The sequence below is a fragment of the Colias philodice genome, chromosome 17 (genome assembly GCF_061535455.1).
Source record: "Colias philodice isolate Cphi_HAF_F1 chromosome 17, ilColPhil1 Martin Lab GWU primary, whole genome shotgun sequence".
Taxonomy (NCBI): Eukaryota; Metazoa; Arthropoda; class Insecta; order Lepidoptera; family Pieridae; genus Colias; species Colias philodice.
Genome location: NC_143102.1, coordinates 3,068,681 through 3,090,753, shown reverse-complemented (window position 1 = coordinate 3,090,753; position 22,073 = coordinate 3,068,681). Strand labels below are relative to the sequence as shown.

Here is a 22,073-nt window from a genome sequence, read left to right as displayed (position 1 = left end):
TTCCTTTTCTTGCATTATTTTGCAGCTTTTGTTGTATAAGAAATAATAACGATATATTATAATAATCACAACAGTGATTTACAAAAATGACCCAATACAGAGGATGAAATGTTTTAAATATTTTTCCCGCGTAAACTGCTATGCATATGCATCTTAATTTACGCACGCACGCATTTAAATTTAATATATTATTTAAGCAAGAGTTTTTGGTTCTCTGAATCAGGAAATGCAGTATCATTTTCGGATCGACCACTGTTCATGAATATAAGCGAAGGATAGATCAAGATTTTTCGTGTATCATTGATATGAATTTTTAAGTAACATATTGTGTAAGGCATTAAGAAAAACACGTGAATAAAAATCATATTGCATTTATTATATTACTATATACACATTCCCTTCAACGTTAAGCTTATGACTAGTTAAATATTCTCTAATATATACAATTCGATATGAAACTATACAATTCCTAATTAGCACTTATGCATAATTTATGATAAATTCCATTTGCAAAGAACTTCATCTAAAATTCTGAATTAATGTCAACAGTCTTTATTAAATAATATTGTCTTTACAAGAGTTATACATCAACAATATAAAATATCACAACAAGAGTGAAAATCAACAAGGTTCAGCCTTCGACTAAACGACTCGAACAACAAATGTTCAATTATATTTATTTTCTCTAATATATTATCACTGCTTATTAATTTACAATCACCGCACGAGCCGGCGGTATAATAAATGTTAACGTCACGCCAGACCCTGTAATTAAAGAAGAAAAACATAAGTAATTTATACAACAACTAAAAAATAATTGACACCATTCAATGAAATTTGAACTGAATTATGAAAGTACATATTAACATATTTTCCAATTTGTTTTTACGATCATAAAGCCAATAACTAATTAATATTATTTTAAATTTGTATACTGAAGAAATCTAAACATTTCCACAAAACCACACTAGTTAAAAACCTTGTGAAAATTTAAAAGTCCTTATTTCCTTCATTATTATAGTTGGTTTATCTCACCTCCTCCTGTTGCGTGTACTGCGCCGCGCTTATAATATCCTGCAAGCACCGGGCGAACTCTTCAATGACGTCACGCACGGGGTCCGGCTCTTCCGATTCCCCTTGACCCCCCGCAACCCCGTCAGTACCCCGAACCCCCGCAACCTTGTCGGTATCCCGACCCTCCTTAACCCCTTCGCCTTCCGCCGCGGCCGCTACTAGGCATTGACACACCGCTTCTATTACTTCGTTGGTCATGAAGCTGCATGGTTGCCTGTGTATTGAATAAGTTCATTAATGATGATATATTGTTTAACTAAAAGTTATGGGGCAAAACATTATTTAAGTGGAGGTTGGAGAACAATATATCTTCTAATCGACCCTCTCTAGGATGCAATACATCATCATATTTTAGACGCAACTTGGCATTATTGTACAAGGGCAGCACAAATCCGAAACCGCACTACACTATAATAATTATAGATTGTGTACGGTTTTACATGTATTGGTGATGAATTTTGATATTATGCATGATTTTTTTTTTTCTTTGTACATTGCGGGATGTTCATCTACATCGCGAAAGTGTCGATTGTCAAAAATTAGTGTCTTGAGGATATTAAGGGTATTACAATAATATGTTATTTAGTTTTAGAGAAAATAACGAAAATTTGTATTCTGTGTAAATTATTTTTTTGAATTTTCGAAAATCTCTAAATGCAGCTAAATTCGTATTTACTTGTCAGCAGCGAGCGCGCGTGCTACATTATTAGTCGCACTGTATTGTAATATGACGGCGGCACTAACTGCGCACGTGCGGCACAAACTTACCAGCCGCGGCGGCGAGTGCACACGTTTACATAGAATGTTGGGACAGGGAGTACGGACGGCGGCACTAACTGCACACGTAAGACATCAAGAGCGGCGGCACTAACTCGCACACCGCCTGCACGCTATGCGCGCCTGGTACACACACACACTACACACTAACTTGTCTGCTTGGAGGGCGCGTGCCGAGGGCGGCGGCGCGCGCTGGCGCTCGAGGCGGCCGTGCTCGAGGCAGTCCGTCACGTTGCGGCACCCCACGCACTTGCACATCGCCGTGCACGCTATGCGCGCCTGGTACACACGGAAAATATAAATAACACAATCACATGCATATAATTTTAAAACAAAACATAAAAAAATAATAAATAGTACAATAAATTCAATAAAACCATTGGACATAAATTAATGAGCAACAAGACTAAAAAAACAAAACATTAAATCTGCCTACATATCAAAGAAAATTTTTTTAATAATAAATTGAACAAATCTTACCTCGTAGCATTCACAGTAATTCTTTAAACAGCCACTCCTCTTACAGTTACACCCTTTATTATGCCTCCTCACAATTTCAGGCCCGCCTGCTTTTGCTTTACCAATTTTTGGCCTAAAAATTACAAAAAAAAATTCACTTCATCACTTGTCTTACACAAAAAAAAGACGGGTTGCGTGCCGGCAGAAGTGAAAACTTGATTATTAACGTTCAGCATGTTTGATATTTTGGAATGGTATCCGTCTTACGCATGGAATATAAGGGCTAAAAAAAACACATCCGTCTTACGCTTTTTCGATCAGGCCACGTGTCCTGACGCGAGTTTAAGATTTTATACCCAACGCCGCTAAAGAAGTTTTCACTTCAAAAATAATAAATAATATGTATCTTCATTTGTACCTAAACTCTCAAAATGACAAATATGCATTGTAATTAATAAGATAATATTTTATCTGAAAACCAGAAAATATTGGAAACTCAACAGGACCTAAAAAAAGACTCATTAGTATTTTTATTTGCAACATAAACATGACTTTTTCATGCATTTATTATCATGCATTTTAACCAGCTCAAAGACAAAAACTTCTAATTCTTATAAAACTCACTTAAAAGCGTGTGGATTTCTATCTAAGCATCCCCGTATCGCCTTCTGCCTCAGTTCCTCACTCTCCAAGTTATTATGACAGTTATTACAATTGCACTGGTTACAAAACTCTCCGTTCGCGAAACAATCACAATACAATTTAAGACATTGCGATTTTGTACAGTTGCACGCTTTGCGTGGCCGCAGGCCGAGATCTGTTGATTCTATTTCTAAAAAAAAAAACATGTTGGCTTTTAGTTTCACTTTTTATTTACACATTTTTTAAATACGGTCACGATAATTGATGAAATATATCGATGAAATATAATAAAATTCATAGTAATCTAACACATTAATTTAGACAGTATTCACTGAAAGATAATAATTATTAATTTCACTATTTGAAGCTATCTTGTCATTCAATATATTTTATGTAATATTGTAAAAATTCAATTTTCTTTTAATTTTCGATAAAATAAATTAAAAACTATACTTCCTTGCCCAAAGCCTCATCGGGAAAATGTATAAAAATGTAATTTATGTTGCATATACATTAACTATAAAACTTACCAGGCTCAGAATAAGATTGTTCATTGTTCATAGATTCAAATGTATTCATGGAGTCTTGTTCACGTTTTATCATTGACATGCTATTTTCTGATTCAGTCTGGAATATTAATAGAATCCTGTTAATTTTCGTTTAAATATCGTAAATATAAGAATAATATATATTTTATTTATTTAAAAGAATGAGTTGTTGCTGTATCTTTGTTGTTGTTATGAAAAGCAAAACCAAACAGTAATATTATATCCGGACAAAGCCGTTACGCAAAGCTAGCAGTTAACAAAATACTTACAGATTTATTATAGTCGCTCTGCACCTCAACAATGTGCTCAAAGTTGGACGGTATCACAATAAGCGGGTGTTCTTCCGATCGAACACTCGAATCCATTTGATCCACGCTATCAGCTGTGTTTTCGTCTTCTGAACTCTGTAAAAAAAATTAAATATATTTTTTTTTTTAATATTTAAGTATGCATAGGAAATTTAATAAATTTACTATAATAAATCTTTTAGAAAGAAATCCATGTTGCGTGTTTATCATAAAAACGCGATAAACTTAAAAAAAAATAAGTGAAAAGTCATGAGTTGATGTAAAAATTTCATTGACACACAAAAAGATTTATATAAAATTGATCAAATATCATTACTTCCAATATAACAATAACAAACAAATAATTTATATTTACCACACGTTTCTTAAACTCCATAGTGACCTCATGATTAACACCCGCATCGTCCCCCATACTGTTCTCTATTAACGCCCTTAAAGCCTCCTTCGAGTCTATTTCAGCTTCTTGCGTATCACTGTATATATGTGGTTGGTTGTCTTCGCTCATTTCTATTAACGTTTTGTTTGGAGACATCGGCGCTAGTAAGCTTTGTGATGAACGCGATGCTTGCTGAAATGAAATGAAAATTTACTGACGTGACAACGTCTTATAGTTCGATAGAGCCGGTTGCACGCACGAAAAATCATGACTCATGCGGCGTTACCTCGCTCTGAGGCGTTCCATGTAAGGCTTGAAGTGCAAGCGAGAGCGCGGAACGAGCGACAAAGAAGCACAATCGGACGTTGTCACGTTCAACTATCGTCAGTAAACCGACTTTACAGACAACCAATTTTTTTGTCAGAATTGTGGTTACAAAGTTTTTATAAAATGTATGTCTCCACCGTACAATTCGCCAACAAATTGGCATACAAATATTTATATGTTTATTGAATTTAACTGTGTAACTGCTGTAAATATACTTTTAATCAAACAAAAAAAATATAATAGTTTCAATATTTATCTGTATATTTCTTTGAGCTTGAATGAAAATGAACTTGATTTTAGCCTTAGCGAATTGAAAGTTCTTATAGTTTAATAAAAAAAAATATAATTAGTAATGGTAGATGTAAATTTCATCATTTCATATAACTATACACTTATCAGTCATACTCAATTTTTTTTTGGTTTATCAATATTTTTAATTAAACACAGATACAAAAATGTAAAAAAAAGACGTGTGGCACTCGGGGACTGCCGCAGTAAAGCTATTGCATGCTATGCCTTTAAGCCACACCTCCGCGCCCGTCGGAGTGGGGAGCGTGAGGTTTTTCGTTACGCAATTTCTGGATTCGGTCCCCGCGCTCAAGGCCCGCTATGCAATAGCTTAAAAATAATTTTGGGACTTTAAAAGACACTTACTGTTACGGGTAATGGAGATTTTCCAACAGGCGCTATTCTCACCAACTTTGGTTGAGATTTTATCACCACACCTACACAATAACAACAACTTCATACATATATGTATAAATAAACAATATTACACTTTTATTATTATTCTAAAAACATGTAAATTATTACTATTTTCGTGTTAAATGCATTGAATTATTGTGGATGACAATAAAATTATAAATTCGTTCTAATCCATGTCACATTAAATATTTGATTTTGAATACAGAAACATGCATTTCCAAAAATGATTTGTAATTTTAAATATTTTCCATTTTGTGATAAAGTTTGTTTTTATTTGTCAAGAGTTTAAATATTGGAGTTATTTTAACATTCAAATAGTATACATATTGAAAGAAGAGCACACTATTTTTTATGACATACGGAAAAGTAATAATTAAAAGTAATTAGTAATAATTGAAAGTTTTAAATTTTTTTGTGTTAAAGACTTTTTATTCTTATTAATACAAACTAAATAAAACACATTTGTTTACATATAAGTACATTAAAATGTTTTTTACACATTCCTCATACAATAATTTTCTTTAATAAAATTAATTTTCATATTCTACTAACCTTTATTATCGGCCAACATCATCATATTCCCTTTTGAAGGTACAGTAATGACTTTCTGCTGCTGTTTCATTATCGCTTTAGCTGGCGCCGACGAATTCGTTACAAGACGAATGTATTGAATCTGCAAACAATAACATTCAATTACTGTGTCTGTGTCTACTGTACTTTTTTTTAAATAAACAGATATATAAATATTAATTATGAAAATTGTTTCATACTTTAGTATTACTTAAGAAAAAAAGAACGTGTGTGCCGAGCACCCATGTCAGAAGTGAAACTTCATTGGCAAGATTCAAAGATACCAAAATCGTCGCCTTACTCCATGACGTGACGGTATTGGCATGACGCGACTTTGAAATTTTACACTCAACGCGCCTAAAAAGTTTCACTTCAAAACTGCAAAGCGTTTTTTATACATAAAAATTGCCAAATAAAATATTAAAACACCTTATATTTTGAATTTATATTTTTGGTTTTATGGCATTCAAATGCTTTATAAATATAAATTTATAAATTTATTATATTACATTAATCATCTCAATAGATGGCGCGCGGGTGTCCCTTCAGACACATAAAACTGAAAGAATAGAATAAATTCGATTGCTCTGGCGGGTCACGAGTGGCTGAGTTGGTCAGGCATCCGCACCGGAATGGCGCGAAAGGATGCGGGTTCGAGTCCCGCCTCGTGATCGAATTTTTTCTATTCTTTATAAATTTATACCTTATATTTTGTTAAAATTTACGCATTAACTTGAGACAGAATGAAATGAGTAAAGGAGTGTTTACTTACACCCTTGCCAGGTACATTTATTTGATGGATTTGTGTTCGCGATGGCTCTGCTTGGTTGTCTTTCACCGCCTTCAAGAAAAAAATAACAATTAACACTAATAATAAATAATCTATATGGCAAAGTACAAAAATAAAAACCCACACAACAAACATGATATTCGAAAAATAGTTCCATTATGATACAATCATATCTATGTACATATATTTTAATATTTAAATTGTTCTTTCAACTTCTTTTTAATTACCTGAGTAGTGGGTGCTGTAGTTTTCAATATGACATTCTGTGATGAATTTGCATTCACTACAACTTTATTGCCAGCTGAAACTGGAGTTGCTCCTGAAATATAATTTATAACAAAAATATTTCATATAAATTTATAAAGAATAGAAAAAAATCGATCACGAGGCGGGACTCGAACCCGCATCCTTTGGTCAAGCACCCGCCCCGGATTGGCGTAAAAGGATGCGGGTTCGAGTCCCGCCTCATGATCGATTTTTTTCTATACTTTATAAATTTATATTTATAAAGCATTTGAATGCCATAAAACCAAAAATATCAAATTCAAAAATATTTAATTTTTAAAATATTAAAAACTTGAAAGATGTCAAGGGTTATCCGGGTGGAACGAAGTTCTATGAGAGAAAAAGCCGTATATTATAGTAGTATAGTAGTGTCGTTACAACTTTTCGTCTTAATTTTTTCCGTTTAGCCCCCTTTCGCAACGCGCGATACGGAACTTCGTTCCAATAACTTTCTATGAGAGAGACAGACACAGAAACACGCGCACACCGCAAGGCTTAAAACTATGGCAAAAAGTGTCGTTACACTTGAAAAGTTTACACTTTTACACAAGACAAGTGCAACAACACCCTTTGCCATTGTTGGTCAAGACTGCATTTAATATTATAACTAGCGGTCCGCCCCAGCTTCGCCCGTGGTACCTACATGTTTAAACTATCCTATCTCTCAAGTTGGATGGAACTGCACATGGTGTGCGAATTTTATTATAATCGGTTAAGTGGTTTAGGAATCCATTGAGGACAAACATTGTGACACGAGATTTATATATATTAAGACAATTTTATAACTACTCTTCATTGCACAATTTTTGTAGAGAATTTGAAAAAATAAAATGAGCATACCTTTAGGTAGCAACACAGGCATAGGCTTGATTGCAATCATCTCTTGCTTTTTCGCATATTTCACACCTTGCTTTGTTGGTGACGCCATTATTACCTGAAATTGAATAATAATGAGTTTAAATCATATATCATATTTTTTTCTATCAAGAAGTTGCTTGATAGATATAATGAATTCAGTATTTTAAAATACAGAAGCTTCTACGTTTTCATCAAATATGCGATCGAATTATGAAACACATTCATTATTTTTAGAGCGGGCTCCAAGGAGATGTTCGTTTGCATAAATAGCGGACCTAAATCTGACTTCTGATATATATTGTATAGATCCCAGACATCCTATAGACAGATGTTGCCAACCAGTTTTGTGGTCCCCTTCCCCGCACCCCGGTAATTAAATATGGCATACAAAGAAAAAAATAAACATTTCCAAAACATGCCGCGTGGGGTATCAAATGAAAGAGCTTATTGAGTAGATCACGAATATATAGCATACTATAACATTTCTTACACTTTCTCTAAGATTTTTTAGAAAATTTACGAAAATGGTCCATTTTTGAGTTAACTTTAAACCACTATAGATTGAAAACTCATGAATATATTTTTTAAATTATTATTTTAAATAATTAACAATAGTCCATTGTTTACGATTCAATAGTTCGTACAGTGAAATAGTTGCATGGGGGAGTGGGGGGAGCATCCAAAGATGGCGAGTATATTTTCAAGTTTATGCCAAATCTAATCACACAGAGGCTGATTCAAGAATTTTCTGCCATATTTTTCATTCTGTCAAACACAAAGACAGTGCAGAGATAATTATTCTAAGCCCTGACACCGATATTTTTGTATTAGGCCTTTATTTCTGGCATAAACTTGAAAATATACTCGCCATCTTTGGATGCTCCCCCCACTCCCCCATGCAACTATTTCACTGTACGAACTATTGAATCGTAAACAATGGACTATTGTTAATTATTTAAAATAATAATTTAAAAAATATATTCATGAGTTTTCAATCTATAGTGGTTTAAAGTTAACTCAAAAATGGACCATTTTCGTAAATTTTCTAAAAAATCTTAGAGAAAGTGTAAGAAATGTTATAGTATGCTATATATTCGTGATCTACTCAATAAGCTCTTTCATTTGATACCCTACGCGGCATGTTTTGGAAATGTTTATTTTTTTCTTTGTATGCCATATTTAATTACCGGGGTGCGGGGAAGGGGACCACAAAACTGGTTGGCAACATCTGTCTATAGGATGTCTGGGATCTATACAATATATATCAGAAGTCAGATTTAGGTCCGCTATTTATGCAAACGAACATCTCCTTGGAGCCTGCTCTATTTAAAATAATGGTCATTTATTTTTCAATATCAGTAGGTAACAAATCAATACCTTATTCCCAACAGCCAAAGGCATAGTTTTGTGTGACTGCACGGTGACATACCGCGCCTGTTGTAATTTACCGCTCGGTACTAACTTTGTTATCATGGCCGGATTGTTTAGATCTACATTTTGTTGACCTGTAAAGAGACATATTTTTATAGTTATAAAAATTTAGTGTAATAAAAAATATTTTCTCTCCTCTCATATTTTCTCTTGTATACTCTGTTCCGGTTGTATAATAATAAATATGTTGTTTTCTGTTTATCTAGTATCAATCTGTGATAAAAAAAAATAAACAATAATGAGTATTGACCAATTTATTCCTTTAAACTTTGTAAAATTATTTATCTGTGGTATGTCAATGAATAAAATGTGTTTTTAATTCTAGTTTACTTGCATTATATATTTTTTTTAACAAACCTGGCAGTGCTATAAGCTTCATTGGTTTTCCTTGTGATACATTTGCAATTTTAGATATTTGAGCCTGAAATAAATAATGTTTTTTTTTAAACAGATTGTTTATACATTTTTACAATTTAGTAAATTACATTTTTGGTAGTAAATTATAATATTTAAATAGTAAAAAACAATTAATATTAATTTACCTGGCCACCATCAGATCTCACCAACTGTTGAAGTGAAGTCACATTGCCTTGAGACGTAGATACTAATTTTATCTTTTGAGCATTTGCAGGCACCATAACTATTTGCTTACTAATTTGTGCTGGAAATAAAAATTTTCTGGTAGTCTTAGAAAGTTTTTGTAGTTTATAAATACAAGAAGTATGTATACATATTATGGACTATTTATTACATCTGTTTATTACATACTTATATTTTTAACAACAAAATATTTTTTTATTACATAAACAATATACGAAATATAAAAATTATTAAATATTTATTATTACCTAGAACAGCTTTACCCGAACTGTTTCCATGCACAGTGCTTGCTATAGACATCTTTTTAATCACATTTTTGTTTGTTACCAAAGCGACTGGCTTTGGTGCTATAGCAATCTGTTTCCCTTGACCTGTTTTAATGAAGTTTTGAGGTTTGGGAGCTATTCTGGGAGCTATTGCAACTGGCCGTGGAATAGACGTGACAGTCTTTTTAGGAGATGTCTGTAAATAGGAAAGACATGAGTAATGTAAAGAATTTTTAAACGTGAATGTGTATTTAAAATGTTTGTTCTTCAACTTACACTTTCTTAGACTTTTTGGTGGTATCTAACTTTATACATTCTTTTTATAAAACAGCGTATCACAACAGTCGTATCACAATGTTTGTCCTCAATGGACTCCTAAACCACTTAACCGATTATAATAAAATTCGCACACTATGTACAGTTCAATCCAACTTGAGAGATAGGATAGTTTAAACAACCACGGTCGAAGCCGGGGCGGACCGCTAGTGTTATATATAATTATGTTAGTTTATAGACATAATATTATGATCAATATTGGGAGAAGCCTCTGGCTCCTGAGACACAGTATTAAATTCCGAAGGATTCATTGTTTTGACTGGTGTTATTATGTCAACAAAAAATTTTATTTTATTTTTTATTATTCAATGTAAAGGATTTTAAACCGTGAATGTGTATTGAAAGTGTTGGTTGAAGACTTTGGTGGTATTTAACTATATGCATGGTTTTAATACCAAAAGTAGCTGTCTGTGACAGCTTTAACTTAATTAAAATACAATAGAACTTTATTTTTATATTATCCAAATGAGGAAAAACATCTATACATATAATAAAATCGTAGGAAAGTCAAAACTGTACATTGAATATTTTTTTAAAAGAATACATAATCCATGATCTATAATCGATATAGAAGCCAAAAACATAGTTTTTAGAATTTTTGTCTGTTTGTCTGTTTGTCTGTTTGTCTGTATGTTTGTCCAGGCTAATCTCGAAAAGTACTGCATAGATTGACTTCAAATTTTGCATGAATATTACTAACAGGTCGGGTGAGGCTTTTTTAAACATATTATCATGCTAGCACCTCCGGGGGAGGAGCTGTGAACCTTTTTTTTTCTTACGTATTCCGTGTATTACGACAGCGTACAATCTAAAGACTCATGTTTAAATGTTGGTTTCGGGTAAGCTATGCTATTATCTAGCTTTACACAATAAAAACTATGTCATTTACGTAATTTGGGCAGAGAATCAGTTTAATGAATTTATTAGTATACAAATTTGAAACAGCGCCATCTATGAGATTTCGTAAAAATCAAATCAATCTACATGTTAACACTACTGAACACAATGTTAAAAATTAATAATTTAAATATAATTATGTTATTTATTTATTTAACTCTTTAACCCATATCTTCCCTTCCCTATAAGGTGCGCATATAATTCGTGTGAATATACTACATTTTTAAAAGTGAGGGTAGATGTTTATTATTTTAAGTCAAACTAGACACCATTACAGTTAATCTAATATTGATTGTGTTCATTGGTTACATTTTTAAAAATCTTCGTGTTTTAAAAATTGGATAACGAGGCGGGACTCGAACCAGCATTCTTTAGTGGTCGAATTTTTTCTATTCTTTATAAATTTATTGTTTATGAATTTATATTTATAAACAATAGTACAAAAAGGTTAGTTCGTTGATAATTATTATTCCTTCATCATTTACATGTTGTAAGTAAAAATATACTTTGACTGTTAATACTTTTGTTCAGAATTTACCTGTATGATTATTGCTTGGTAATTAATATATTTTCATGTCGTATACCTAATTAAAAACATAAGTTTGATGTGAAACTAGCTGGATTTATTTTTACACACTCACAGTCTTATATTTTGTGTTAATGTTAAAATAGTATTAATAGTGTAAATCATAATATTTTTTCTCAATTAAAAATAATTCCTTTTTTCTGATGTTGGCATCGAATTAAACCGCGCTGTCGTTTCGTTCACAAAAAGTGATGTTATGAGGACCGAATATGTAGCCACCTCAACTTACGGAAACGAGAGTAACCTGCGTTGTCTGTTAGTTATTGTATAGTCGAATTTAACGTTACATGGAAATTGGAATCTAAATATATGTATACTTATATACTTATATTAAATCTGTAGAAGTCAATTCTGTACATGAAATATATTTCCTAAATAACTATCACGAGGTGATTAGGGATCGACACTGACGCCAAAAATTTTTGTCCGTCTGTCTGTCTGTATAACCGTTATACAAACAAAAACTACTCGACGGATTTAAACGAAACTTGGTTCAATTATTTTTCATATTCGTGAGCAGAGCAGTAACTCCATATTTAAGCTTTCGTCGCGTGTGCAACCTTAATGGTTAAAGCTACACAGAAATCAAGTATGAAAGAAATGTTCTCCATATTATATAAAAAATATCTCCCGACATCATAAATGTCTATCTTTTATGGTTGAGCTTAGGGGTTCAAAGCTTTCTGATTATATTTGTCTACTAGCTGTGCCCGCGACTTCGTCCGCGTGGAATAGTGACTATGGGACCTATGACCATGGGCTCAGGGTGGGGCAACAATAATTTTTTTTATTTTCATGCTTCCACTCCCACGTTCACTCCCAGGCCCACGCCAACGCACACGCCCACTCCCCTTCACAATTGGTACCTACCAGATCAAAGCCAGGGTAAGCGCCCCACCCAGCCCCACCGTGGCTACGCCCATGCTGAATTACTACTTAACATACAATTATTGAGTAAATACGTACTACCATAAATAATTAAAAGAATTGTTATTAAAATTTCTTACTAAACTGAGCTAAAAAACTTACGTACCAACTTATTAAAGAAAATCAAGAAATGAAATGCCTAACCTATACCAAATAGTTACTACATAATATTGTAATTAAAAATTATGATTAGTAGATATATAATATCGAAAATCAAAAAAGAAATGCCTAACTAATTCTACGTAAAATTTCTTTTAAATTATGTCATATTATTTTTTAGGAACCAGGGGGGGAGAGGAGCAAATTCTATTTCCTTCCTTTCTTAAATGGATGTTTTTAATAATGTATGGTGTAGCCCGTGTAGCCACTGATCAGCTTAATCGATACTCAATTTTTATCAAATCCAGCAACAAATCCAAATTAGATGTTTCCTGTCTCACGCACGTAACTAAAGGCTGAAGAGAGAGAGAGGGAGCACGTAACTAAACCGTTTAGACGAAGAAAAGTGTATAGAAAAAGGAATAAATAATTTCATAAACTTCCCGACGATCTTTAAAAATAAATTATTATATCATTTTTTTCATTCCCACCTTTACCCCTATGTAGGTATAATAAGTGGATGAACCGATTTTGATACAATTTATCTAAGAACCAGCGTCGGAAAATAATGCTGCCTAACAAAAAAAAAGCCGCATCTAATTCGGTTTACCTGTTAGCCAGCTACGGTGCCATAGACAGACACACACACACACAGAAATACATAGCAGTCAAACACATAACACCCGTCTTTTTGCGTCGGGGGTTAAAAATATAATACGACATAATTTAAAGGACATTTTATGTGGAAAATTTACCTATTAGAAGTAACCATAATGTTAATTTGACCCCCCCCCCCCCTACTACCTCAGCTTACCCCCAAACCCTTGGGGAATTTTGATATGATCACCTGGACATGTAAAGGAATAACTGTAGCGTACATATAACAGATAAATTACGTTTTATCGTACACTGTACAGTGTACAATAGAATGCCTTAGCAAATGTTCGCCGTGATTACTTAAATGGCCATAACTTTTTTATTTATGAACCGATTGATATAAAATAAACACTAAATGTTAAATGAAGATTACCAGAATACATTAGTGAAAACCGCATCTAAATCGGATGAGCCGTTTCTGAGATTAGCGTGCACAAACATACAGACAAACAGACAAAAAAAATTTTAACTACAGTTTTGGGTTCAAGATCGATTTAATAATAACACCTGCTATTTTTTTTCTACATATTTTCATTGTACAGACATCGCTTTTCCACAATTTTATTATATGATGATGATTGATGATTATAACACTCTCAGTCCGTTTTAACTTAATTTTTATTCACTCGCATCAGTGCTACCTAAAAAATCTTTATATCGAAATTCGAGCAAAGCTAAGAAAATGAGAAATAAGAGTTCTCAAGGATCGTTAGAGGTAAGAGGCTTACTATTGACCGAAAACAACATGTGTTATGCCGAGAACCTGAAACCGCTTCACAACGAGAATTGCCTGTGAGACCGAAACCTTCACTGAGAGGCTATAACGTCTCACAGCTGATCGCAAATGGCATATTTTATCTCGATAATCTGAAACTTTTACTCAATATGAAGACCGTTTGACAAATGATAGGGTGCACCATAATATTATTCGATCTCTTGAAGATGAACATGAGCATAAGCAATGACTAGAGTAGGGACGCGAATATTACCATTATTTGAGACAAGATTATTTGAGACAAGTACGTTTAATAAGTTTATTTAATGAAAGATTAAGAATTGAAACTATTTGGTCTCTTGAAACGGACGAATAGCGAGAGGCCCGTCTTACTGTAGACAGATTTCGACAGTCTTAATGACTTAGAGGTAAACATAGAAGATCAATCTATCTACGAGTTCGGTGGTGTGGTCCGACAAATATAAAAGTGGGTTTGCTTATAACCTCACAATTGTTTACAGATCATCTTCTGTAGAGTCGGCTTTCGTTTGAAGATATACCAGAACCTTTGAAATCACTACTTTTAGAGGAACATGTGCAATCTAAACAGTTCTTAGACAATATTCGCTCTTATAGTAGTGCGTTTTAAATGATCCTTTGGTGCTCAACAATTATCAGAGGATCCTTTCATGCTTACTTTTAAGATACAAGGTCAAGTTTATCATTTGATAGGATCCCTTTTGCCTGAAGGCCAACCTAAGTTTCTTCAAATATATTTTGTATTCGACTATTCGTTTAAAATATTACAATTTTTCCTACAGTAGGGCGACGAATGTATTTTCGCATAGTAACGGAGGGGAACTCACGGGGGGTCGAGTGACGCGGGCCACGTACCACAAACATGCTTGGTTTGTTGTACCAAGCGCGAAAGAAAGTCATCGTGTTTTAGTAAAATTACTATGTAAACTATAACGTAATTTAATACTTAGGTACATATTATATAATGATGCGCTCAAACTGTTAATCTACATTTAATTTAGATTATTATTTGAATTACTAAGTAATATAGAATTTAAATCAAATTCACTCATGTTTTCCTCAGATTTTCGATGTCCTCCGATTTTAATCGCGGACGAAGTCGCGGGCAACAGCTAGTGTGACATATTCAGGTTTTTTTTAATATGCGACATGCATCTTACCTGCACTCTAATTATTCTCTTTTGAGGTTGATCAGATGCTGTTGTGACAATTTGTGGATTTAACTGCAGGTCCAGCATTGTGTCCGATTGTGTTACAACACTGTAGTTTTGCTACAAACATACCAAATAATATATAATCATAATAATTTTAAAATAACAATTTAATATTCAAGTAACATTTTAAGCTATTGCCACACCCCGGACACTCCATACAATATCTAACCATTTTCTACGAAAAACAATAATCACAAATCCAAAATAATAAAATTACTTTAAGTCAATTTGATTAATGTTGTCAATCTTCGTTGCGTAACGTCCTTACGGAAAAATGCGAGCCATCTATAGCGTGATCGTGCGGGGTGAGGTAAGTGTTTAATTTTGGCGGGAGGCGGAGAGTGTCCGTTCTGTAGCGTTTAGCTACTATTATATATTATTACTATATATATGTATTATTACTATTATTCTGTGCTATTGCATAGCTTCTATCGCGGGCCTTGAGCGCGGGGACCGAATCCAGAAATTTAGTAACGAAAAACCTCACGCTCCCCACTCCGACGGGCGCGGAGGTGTGGCTTGAAGGCATAGCATGCAATAGCTTTACCGCGGCAGTCCCCGAGTGACACACGTCTTTTTTTTAATACATAATTGAAAGAATTAACTTACCTCAGGCTGACTCAAAACAGGTAGATCACTTTGATCATTTTGTAAATCTTGTAAATTGAATTGACCTCCAATTAAATCAGAAACTGGAAATGAATTACAAATGTGGTTATATTTTGCAATAAATATAGAAATGATTTGAAAGATTATCTGTTGAAATCATTTTTGTTATATTTATAATTTTTATTGTGCAAAAATATAGATAATAATTTTATGGCATACTAATATAGTATAAAATAATGTGGTATATTGCCACATGGTAATAGGTGACAATACATCTAGTATGCCATAAAATTATTATTTAAATAATGTTAAACATACAGCTATCCTTTTTAAATTGTGTATCAAACACAAAAGTATTTTTTAATTTCATGATTAAATCATGTTTAAAATCCAAAAAAATGATCCACTTGGATTCATACAGTATCTCAGATTAGTTTCTGCAATTCTTTATAAAGAGAACATTATACAAGTATTACATTCATGCCTTTTTTATATAAATACACACACTATTATAAATTTTTGTATGTCCCATATAAAAGACATATGTATTTTATAATCCATGCATAATGTATATTTCAAAATACAATAAGCAAACAAATAAACATTTTACTATTAATAGATATGAACAATTACTGGCTAAACTGTACATTATAGGGCGTGGAGTTGAGAGTCGTAATTTTTTTTGTGGTTAGCTATTGTCCTATGGAACCTAAATCTGAAATTTCACAGCGCGAAATCTTTTTGTTTTTGAGTCACGAATTTTTGAAAATCGGAAAATTTTACTCCATTTTATCTTTGAAACGCGAACTTACTGTTATGACAGTGTCAAATTGACCTACAGCGATTGTCAAACGCGTTTCATTTCAGGTAAAACATTTCTATCTAACAAAAAAAATATTATAATTTAAATTTTATTTATGAAATTTGTATATTTTTTAACAACAACATTAAAAATAATTATTATTAAGTATGTATAGTTTTTGTAAAATAGATTAAATAAAATAAAATTATTAATATTCGCAATTTATAATTTAACAAAAATATTAATCGAAGTGTCTAGTAGTCCGCTAAACGGATGAATAAAATAAATTAGTCGTCTGATTACCGGATGAATAAAATAATTTAATCGTCCGATTATTCGGATTACTAGATAACCTTTTAACACTAAAGCTAGTTGGGTTGGACTAAAGCAAAGGGGGCGCAGGACTTTTGATGGAGTTGGTGTCATTTTAACACCTATTTATTATTGTTTTATCGTAAAGATAACGCTAATATAAGCATGTTTTATAGGAACAACTTTTCTCTAAAATCAAAAATGGCGGAGATATTCACCCTCAATTCGTTAGGTTAGGTTTAGGTTAGGTTAGCCTTTAGGTTAGGTTAGGTTTCTTAAAAAAAAACTACACAGAAATAGGAGCCCCGCGAAGCGGGGCTCCGTCGACGCGCAAAAAAAAAATCAAGTTAGGTTAAGTAGGTTAGCCGTTAGGTTAGGTTAGGTTAGGTTTCTTAAAAAAAAAAACTACACAGAAATAGGAGCCCCGCGAAGCGGGGCTCCGTCGACGCGCAAAAAAAAAATCTAGTTTAGGTTAGGTTAGCCGTTAGGTTAGGTTAGGTTAGGTTTCTTTAAAAAAAAACTACACAGAAATAGGAGCCCCGCGAAGCGGGGCTCCGTCGACGCGCAAAAAAAAATCAAATACCTACGTGTCCTCACCTCCTCCCCCCACAAAAAACCTATAATACGTGCGGCAGTTCTCTAAAGAAACCCCGATAACCTAACTATATAGATAAATAGATGTTATCGGACGATTAAATTATTTTATTCATCCGGTAATCGGACGACTAATTTTTTATTCATCCGTTTAGCGGACGACTAGCGCTGTCCAATATTAATTGTACGCTTTGTACCGTGGAACAAAACAATAACGACGTCATTTTCAGTTACCGTTCGTTTGCCACCTTTCAGTCGAGATCGTTTCGTGCATACTCCTGTTAAGCCCTAAAACTGTACAAAACTATTAAACTTTTACTTTTAGCATACAAATAGGTAGCGAGGAGCGAAGCGACGAGCGTGTTAGGTTAACATTTGAACTGCCAGAAGCGACTTTAGGGCGATTCCCACTCAAACAAAAAAAAAAACTACAGGTCATACTAATGTCTATTACATTAAGGCCCAGTTTCATCAAGCTCTGTTAGTTAGTTTAACACGCTGTTAACTCTTTTAACGGGACATCAATGTAAGGGAGTGTCCCACCATGACCTAATCGAGGATTAGTTTCCTTAACACGGCATTATATTTAACCCGTGGCATAGAGGCTCTTTAAATTTTTAACAAGCGATTAGAAAAAATGATTTGAAGTTTTCTTGCTGTCAAGATGGACTCTGCATACTATTTTATTTTTGTAAATGAAGATGTGTTGGATGATTTGTATAATTTGGATTATATAGTGCGACCGCGACGGCCCAGAATTTATAAAGACGTCGTCATTGTTTCGAAGAATATGATGATGTTGATTTTAGTACAAGATTTCGTTTATCAAAACAATCGGTTTTGGAAGTATTGCAATTAATTGAAGATAAACTCGAATAACCGTCGGATCTGTAAGTAAAACTATCTCGTGAGGTAATATTTATATTTATGTGCATAAAAGGTTCCTTCCTACATACTGTATTATTTTCAATTAAACCATAATAATCCTGTGAGTCATGTCAAATCTAGTATTGAATACCAATATAGGTACTTAAAATGTAAACTTCACCACTACTCAGGTAAGGCTCAGGCCTCCTCATGATTATGAAATGTACTTATCTTAATTTTAAATTCTGTTTTAGGAATCTATCAGTTTCACCTACAGACCAACTGCTTATTGTAGTGCAGTGCAGTGATGGCTCAGTGGTGAAAAACATTGTGAGGAAACCGACATATCATAAGATAGCGTGGTGGATAATGACCTGATCCCTTACCGTGTTTAAGTTTAAGTTAGCACTACCAATCCCATGTCCCAGCAGTGATAAAGTATATGGGCTGACGATGATGATGATCCTAATTTAATTTAAATGTGACATTGCTATAGAAATATGTAATTTTTCATGTTACCTAAATAAATAAAACTTGTGTTTTTATAAAACATTTTTATTGTACCCTTAGATTGTACCTATCAACATCATTCAATAAATAGGTTATAACAACTAGATACTAGGTTATTACAAACAAGAATTTACTATTAATTTACTTTAAATGTATCTTGCTGCTTTGTCTTTATTTTTCTTGTTTTAATTGCTCTTCTAGTATGAGATCTCTCGCACTTTCCTTCGGACTCCGAATTTTTTTTCGTAATTTCAACCAGATCCAGTTCACCTTCGACCAAGTGAAATTGAACCGCGATTTTTCTTCAACATTATTGTATTTATTCAACTCAAATTAAAATTAAAATAACACAAGAAAAATCACAACAAAACAATCTCCAAATAACATCAAACATTTGTAACCATGGTAACGACCAAATCGTTTGACATATAAACCAGCAAACGTAAAAGTTTCTACATGATTATTAAATTGTATACTGTGTTAGAACATTTCAATTTAGTCGAATTACCAAACATGACAGTTATTATACAACTAGAACAAATATCCCCAACGCGCGAAACTATGGCATTATCAACTATGACATTTTGTTTCGGGCGGTTTAAAATACGAATGAATGATTCGTGAGTCGCTCAGTTAATGGTCGATTTGATAATCGGCTGTTAGATTTCCTTCTTGGGACCTGTAGAGTTGACAACGATGTTAAAATACATGTTTAATTTGAAGCTCGATTAATAAATGTCTGATTTAGAAAATATTGGTGAAATTGGGTCTTAATCTGTCATATTTCAAATCAAAGAGCTAATGCAATATTACTAGTATTGAAAACTATTATTGTAAAGTAATAATTAATATTAATTGCTTCAGATCAATGTGGAACTGGAAAAAAATACCTAAAGCAAAGGGGGCGCAGGACTTAGAAAATTTTTGATGGAGTTGGTATCATTATAACACCTATTTATTATTGTTTTATCGTAAAGATTACGCTAATAAAAGCATGTTTTGTTGGGGCAACTTTTCTCTAAACTTGATAATTACCAAGATACATGACGGATTGTAAAATGTAAATTTTTTCAATGATGGAATATTATGTATTCAATATTAAGCTGCGAAAGTCCGAATCTAGCTAAAAAACGTTACGCTAAAATAAGCATTGCATTATCATAAGACTTGCCACAGAACCGAAGCTGTCAACCCCGAATTCCACGTGGTCTTGTTTGCCCTACCCCTAGAGTGTATGTAAAAAGCCGGAGGCGCGGAGGGAGAGCAGCCCTCGCCCGCCGTGACAAAGCTCGGGAGCCGTGCGGAGCGGAGCGGCTGAGGCTGGTCGCCGAAGGCGACCAATAAGCTGAAGCTGCGAAGTGGAGTACGGGCGACCGTGCTTTGTCACGCAAGGGCGGAAGGGCTGCACTTCCCGTAGCGCCGGAGCTAAGGCAGTGTCTGAGACAATATAAAAAAGACATGAGGAGATAGGGAAAGGGTTAGGTTAGGTTTTATCATCAATCTTTGAGGGGGAATATCTCGGCCATTTTTTATTTTAGAGAAAAAGTTTTTTTTTATAAAACATGCTTATTTTAGCGTTTTGAATAAAAATTATGTATTTTATGATTCCTATACAATTTTCACTTTAGATCAAAAATTTTCTAAGTCCTTACTTTGCGCCCCCTTTGCTTTAGGCGGACCAAAACTTAATTTGTAAATATCTCGAAAACTATTAATTTTCGCGCCCCCCCCTTTACAGGGGAAGTTCCTAGTACCCACCCCCCCTCTCTCCACCCCCCACTACCCCCAAATTCCACGCCCTATAATGTACAGTTTTACCCAATTACTTATTATTTCGCTTCCTGTATCCATAAGTATTGGCTGCTCCTCGGAATGCTCAAATTCCATTTGAATATCCTCTTGAACTGTATTGTCAAGAATTATATCACCTTGGTGGCATACTGTTTCTTCTGGTTGGTCAAAATCAACCTAAAAAAGTTAAAAACCATTCCAATTCATTCCATTCCATTCCATACCAAATTTTTATTTATTAGACATATAATTGACTCACATTCAAAATTCATTGACATGAAAATATTTAAATATGTCTATGCTATTCTCAGTTAAATTTCTTACTTTAAATAATAACTAAAAAGTAAAATATTTAATAAGAAAACTTTCAATAAATTTAAATGTATGAACCAATAATAATCATAATTTTTATAAAACACTCACTCTCATAGCGCTATCCAAGTTGAGAGATTCTTCCAAATTGTGTTCCATTGTTGTATGTATATTTTGACTTCTTAGGATCACAAAAACATTCAAAACTGTTTCTTATACGCGAAAAAAAGTGAATAAAACCAAAACATTTTCGAGTTCAAAAGACGCCGCCATTTTACATTGTCAAATCCTTTCAATTTCTGCCACAAATATCCACGGTTAAAAACAAACTGGGAAATCTTAAAATTAAGATTTTTATCTAGAGGATCACCAATAAGCACGTCAATATTATTGTAATGGAAGTTGAAATATCAAGCTACAATTTAGAAACTATTTCGACACTATAAACAGCCCATAAATATTAAAATCACTTGAAAAATGCACAAATAACCCAATGGCGCTTCTTTCAATTTTTGTAAATTGTGTAGTAAAATGTAAATGTCAAAACCATTTGACCAACATAGAGAAATGAATGTTACAGATTAAATAATCCACAGATTAAAATTTAAGCTTACGATGTTTCAGATTTGAACTGTGATTTGAACTGTTGAAATATCACACGTATTTTTCCTTGCATAGATATTTCACTATTTCCATTAGTTTGATAACATTTCAAAATTTAAAGACTTTCTGCGACAAATTATATTATAATCATCAACTTAGAGTATACTAGCGACCCGCCCCGGCTTCG

The 22,073-nt window shown here is 33.3% G+C and overlaps 1 protein-coding gene across 1 annotated transcript; it reads right to left on the bottom strand.

Moving 5' to 3' along the window:
- Nucleotides 1-355: 355 nt before the first annotated feature.
- On the bottom strand, nucleotides 356-21,820 carry LOC149480929 (uncharacterized). Its single transcript, XM_089705899.1, has 21 exons — nucleotides 21,395-21,820; nucleotides 21,007-21,148; nucleotides 16,096-16,178; nucleotides 15,433-15,543; nucleotides 9,999-10,212; nucleotides 9,693-9,811; nucleotides 9,508-9,571; nucleotides 9,097-9,224; nucleotides 7,702-7,795; nucleotides 6,804-6,895; nucleotides 6,559-6,627; nucleotides 5,769-5,889; nucleotides 5,166-5,236; nucleotides 4,164-4,376; nucleotides 3,770-3,904; nucleotides 3,483-3,579; nucleotides 2,935-3,142; nucleotides 2,332-2,443; nucleotides 2,003-2,130; nucleotides 1,036-1,288; nucleotides 356-765 (listed from the first exon to the last, which is right to left on the bottom strand). Exons 1-21 carry the CDS (start codon nucleotides 21,440-21,442, stop codon nucleotides 754-756), a joined length of 2,514 nt encoding a protein of 837 aa, XP_089562025.1. The 5' UTR covers nucleotides 21,443-21,820; the 3' UTR covers nucleotides 356-753.
- Nucleotides 21,821-22,073: the final 253 nt, after the last annotated feature.

What these genes read in the sequence shown, in the direction of transcription:
- LOC149480929 (XM_089705899.1), bottom strand. Translation starts at nt 21,442, where the DNA reads ATGGAACACAATTTGGAAGAATCTCTCAACTTGGATAGCGCTATGAGA. An exon ending in TTCGGGTAAAGCTGTTCTAG is followed by an intron (nt 9,812 to 9,998) that starts GTAATAATAAAT and finishes TTTTATTTCCAG; the next exon opens with CACAAATTAGTAAGCAAATA. An exon ending in ACAATCTTATTCTGAGCCTG is followed by an intron (nt 3,143 to 3,482) that starts GTAAGTTTTATA and finishes TTTTTTTTTTAG; the next exon opens with AAATAGAATCAACAGATCTC.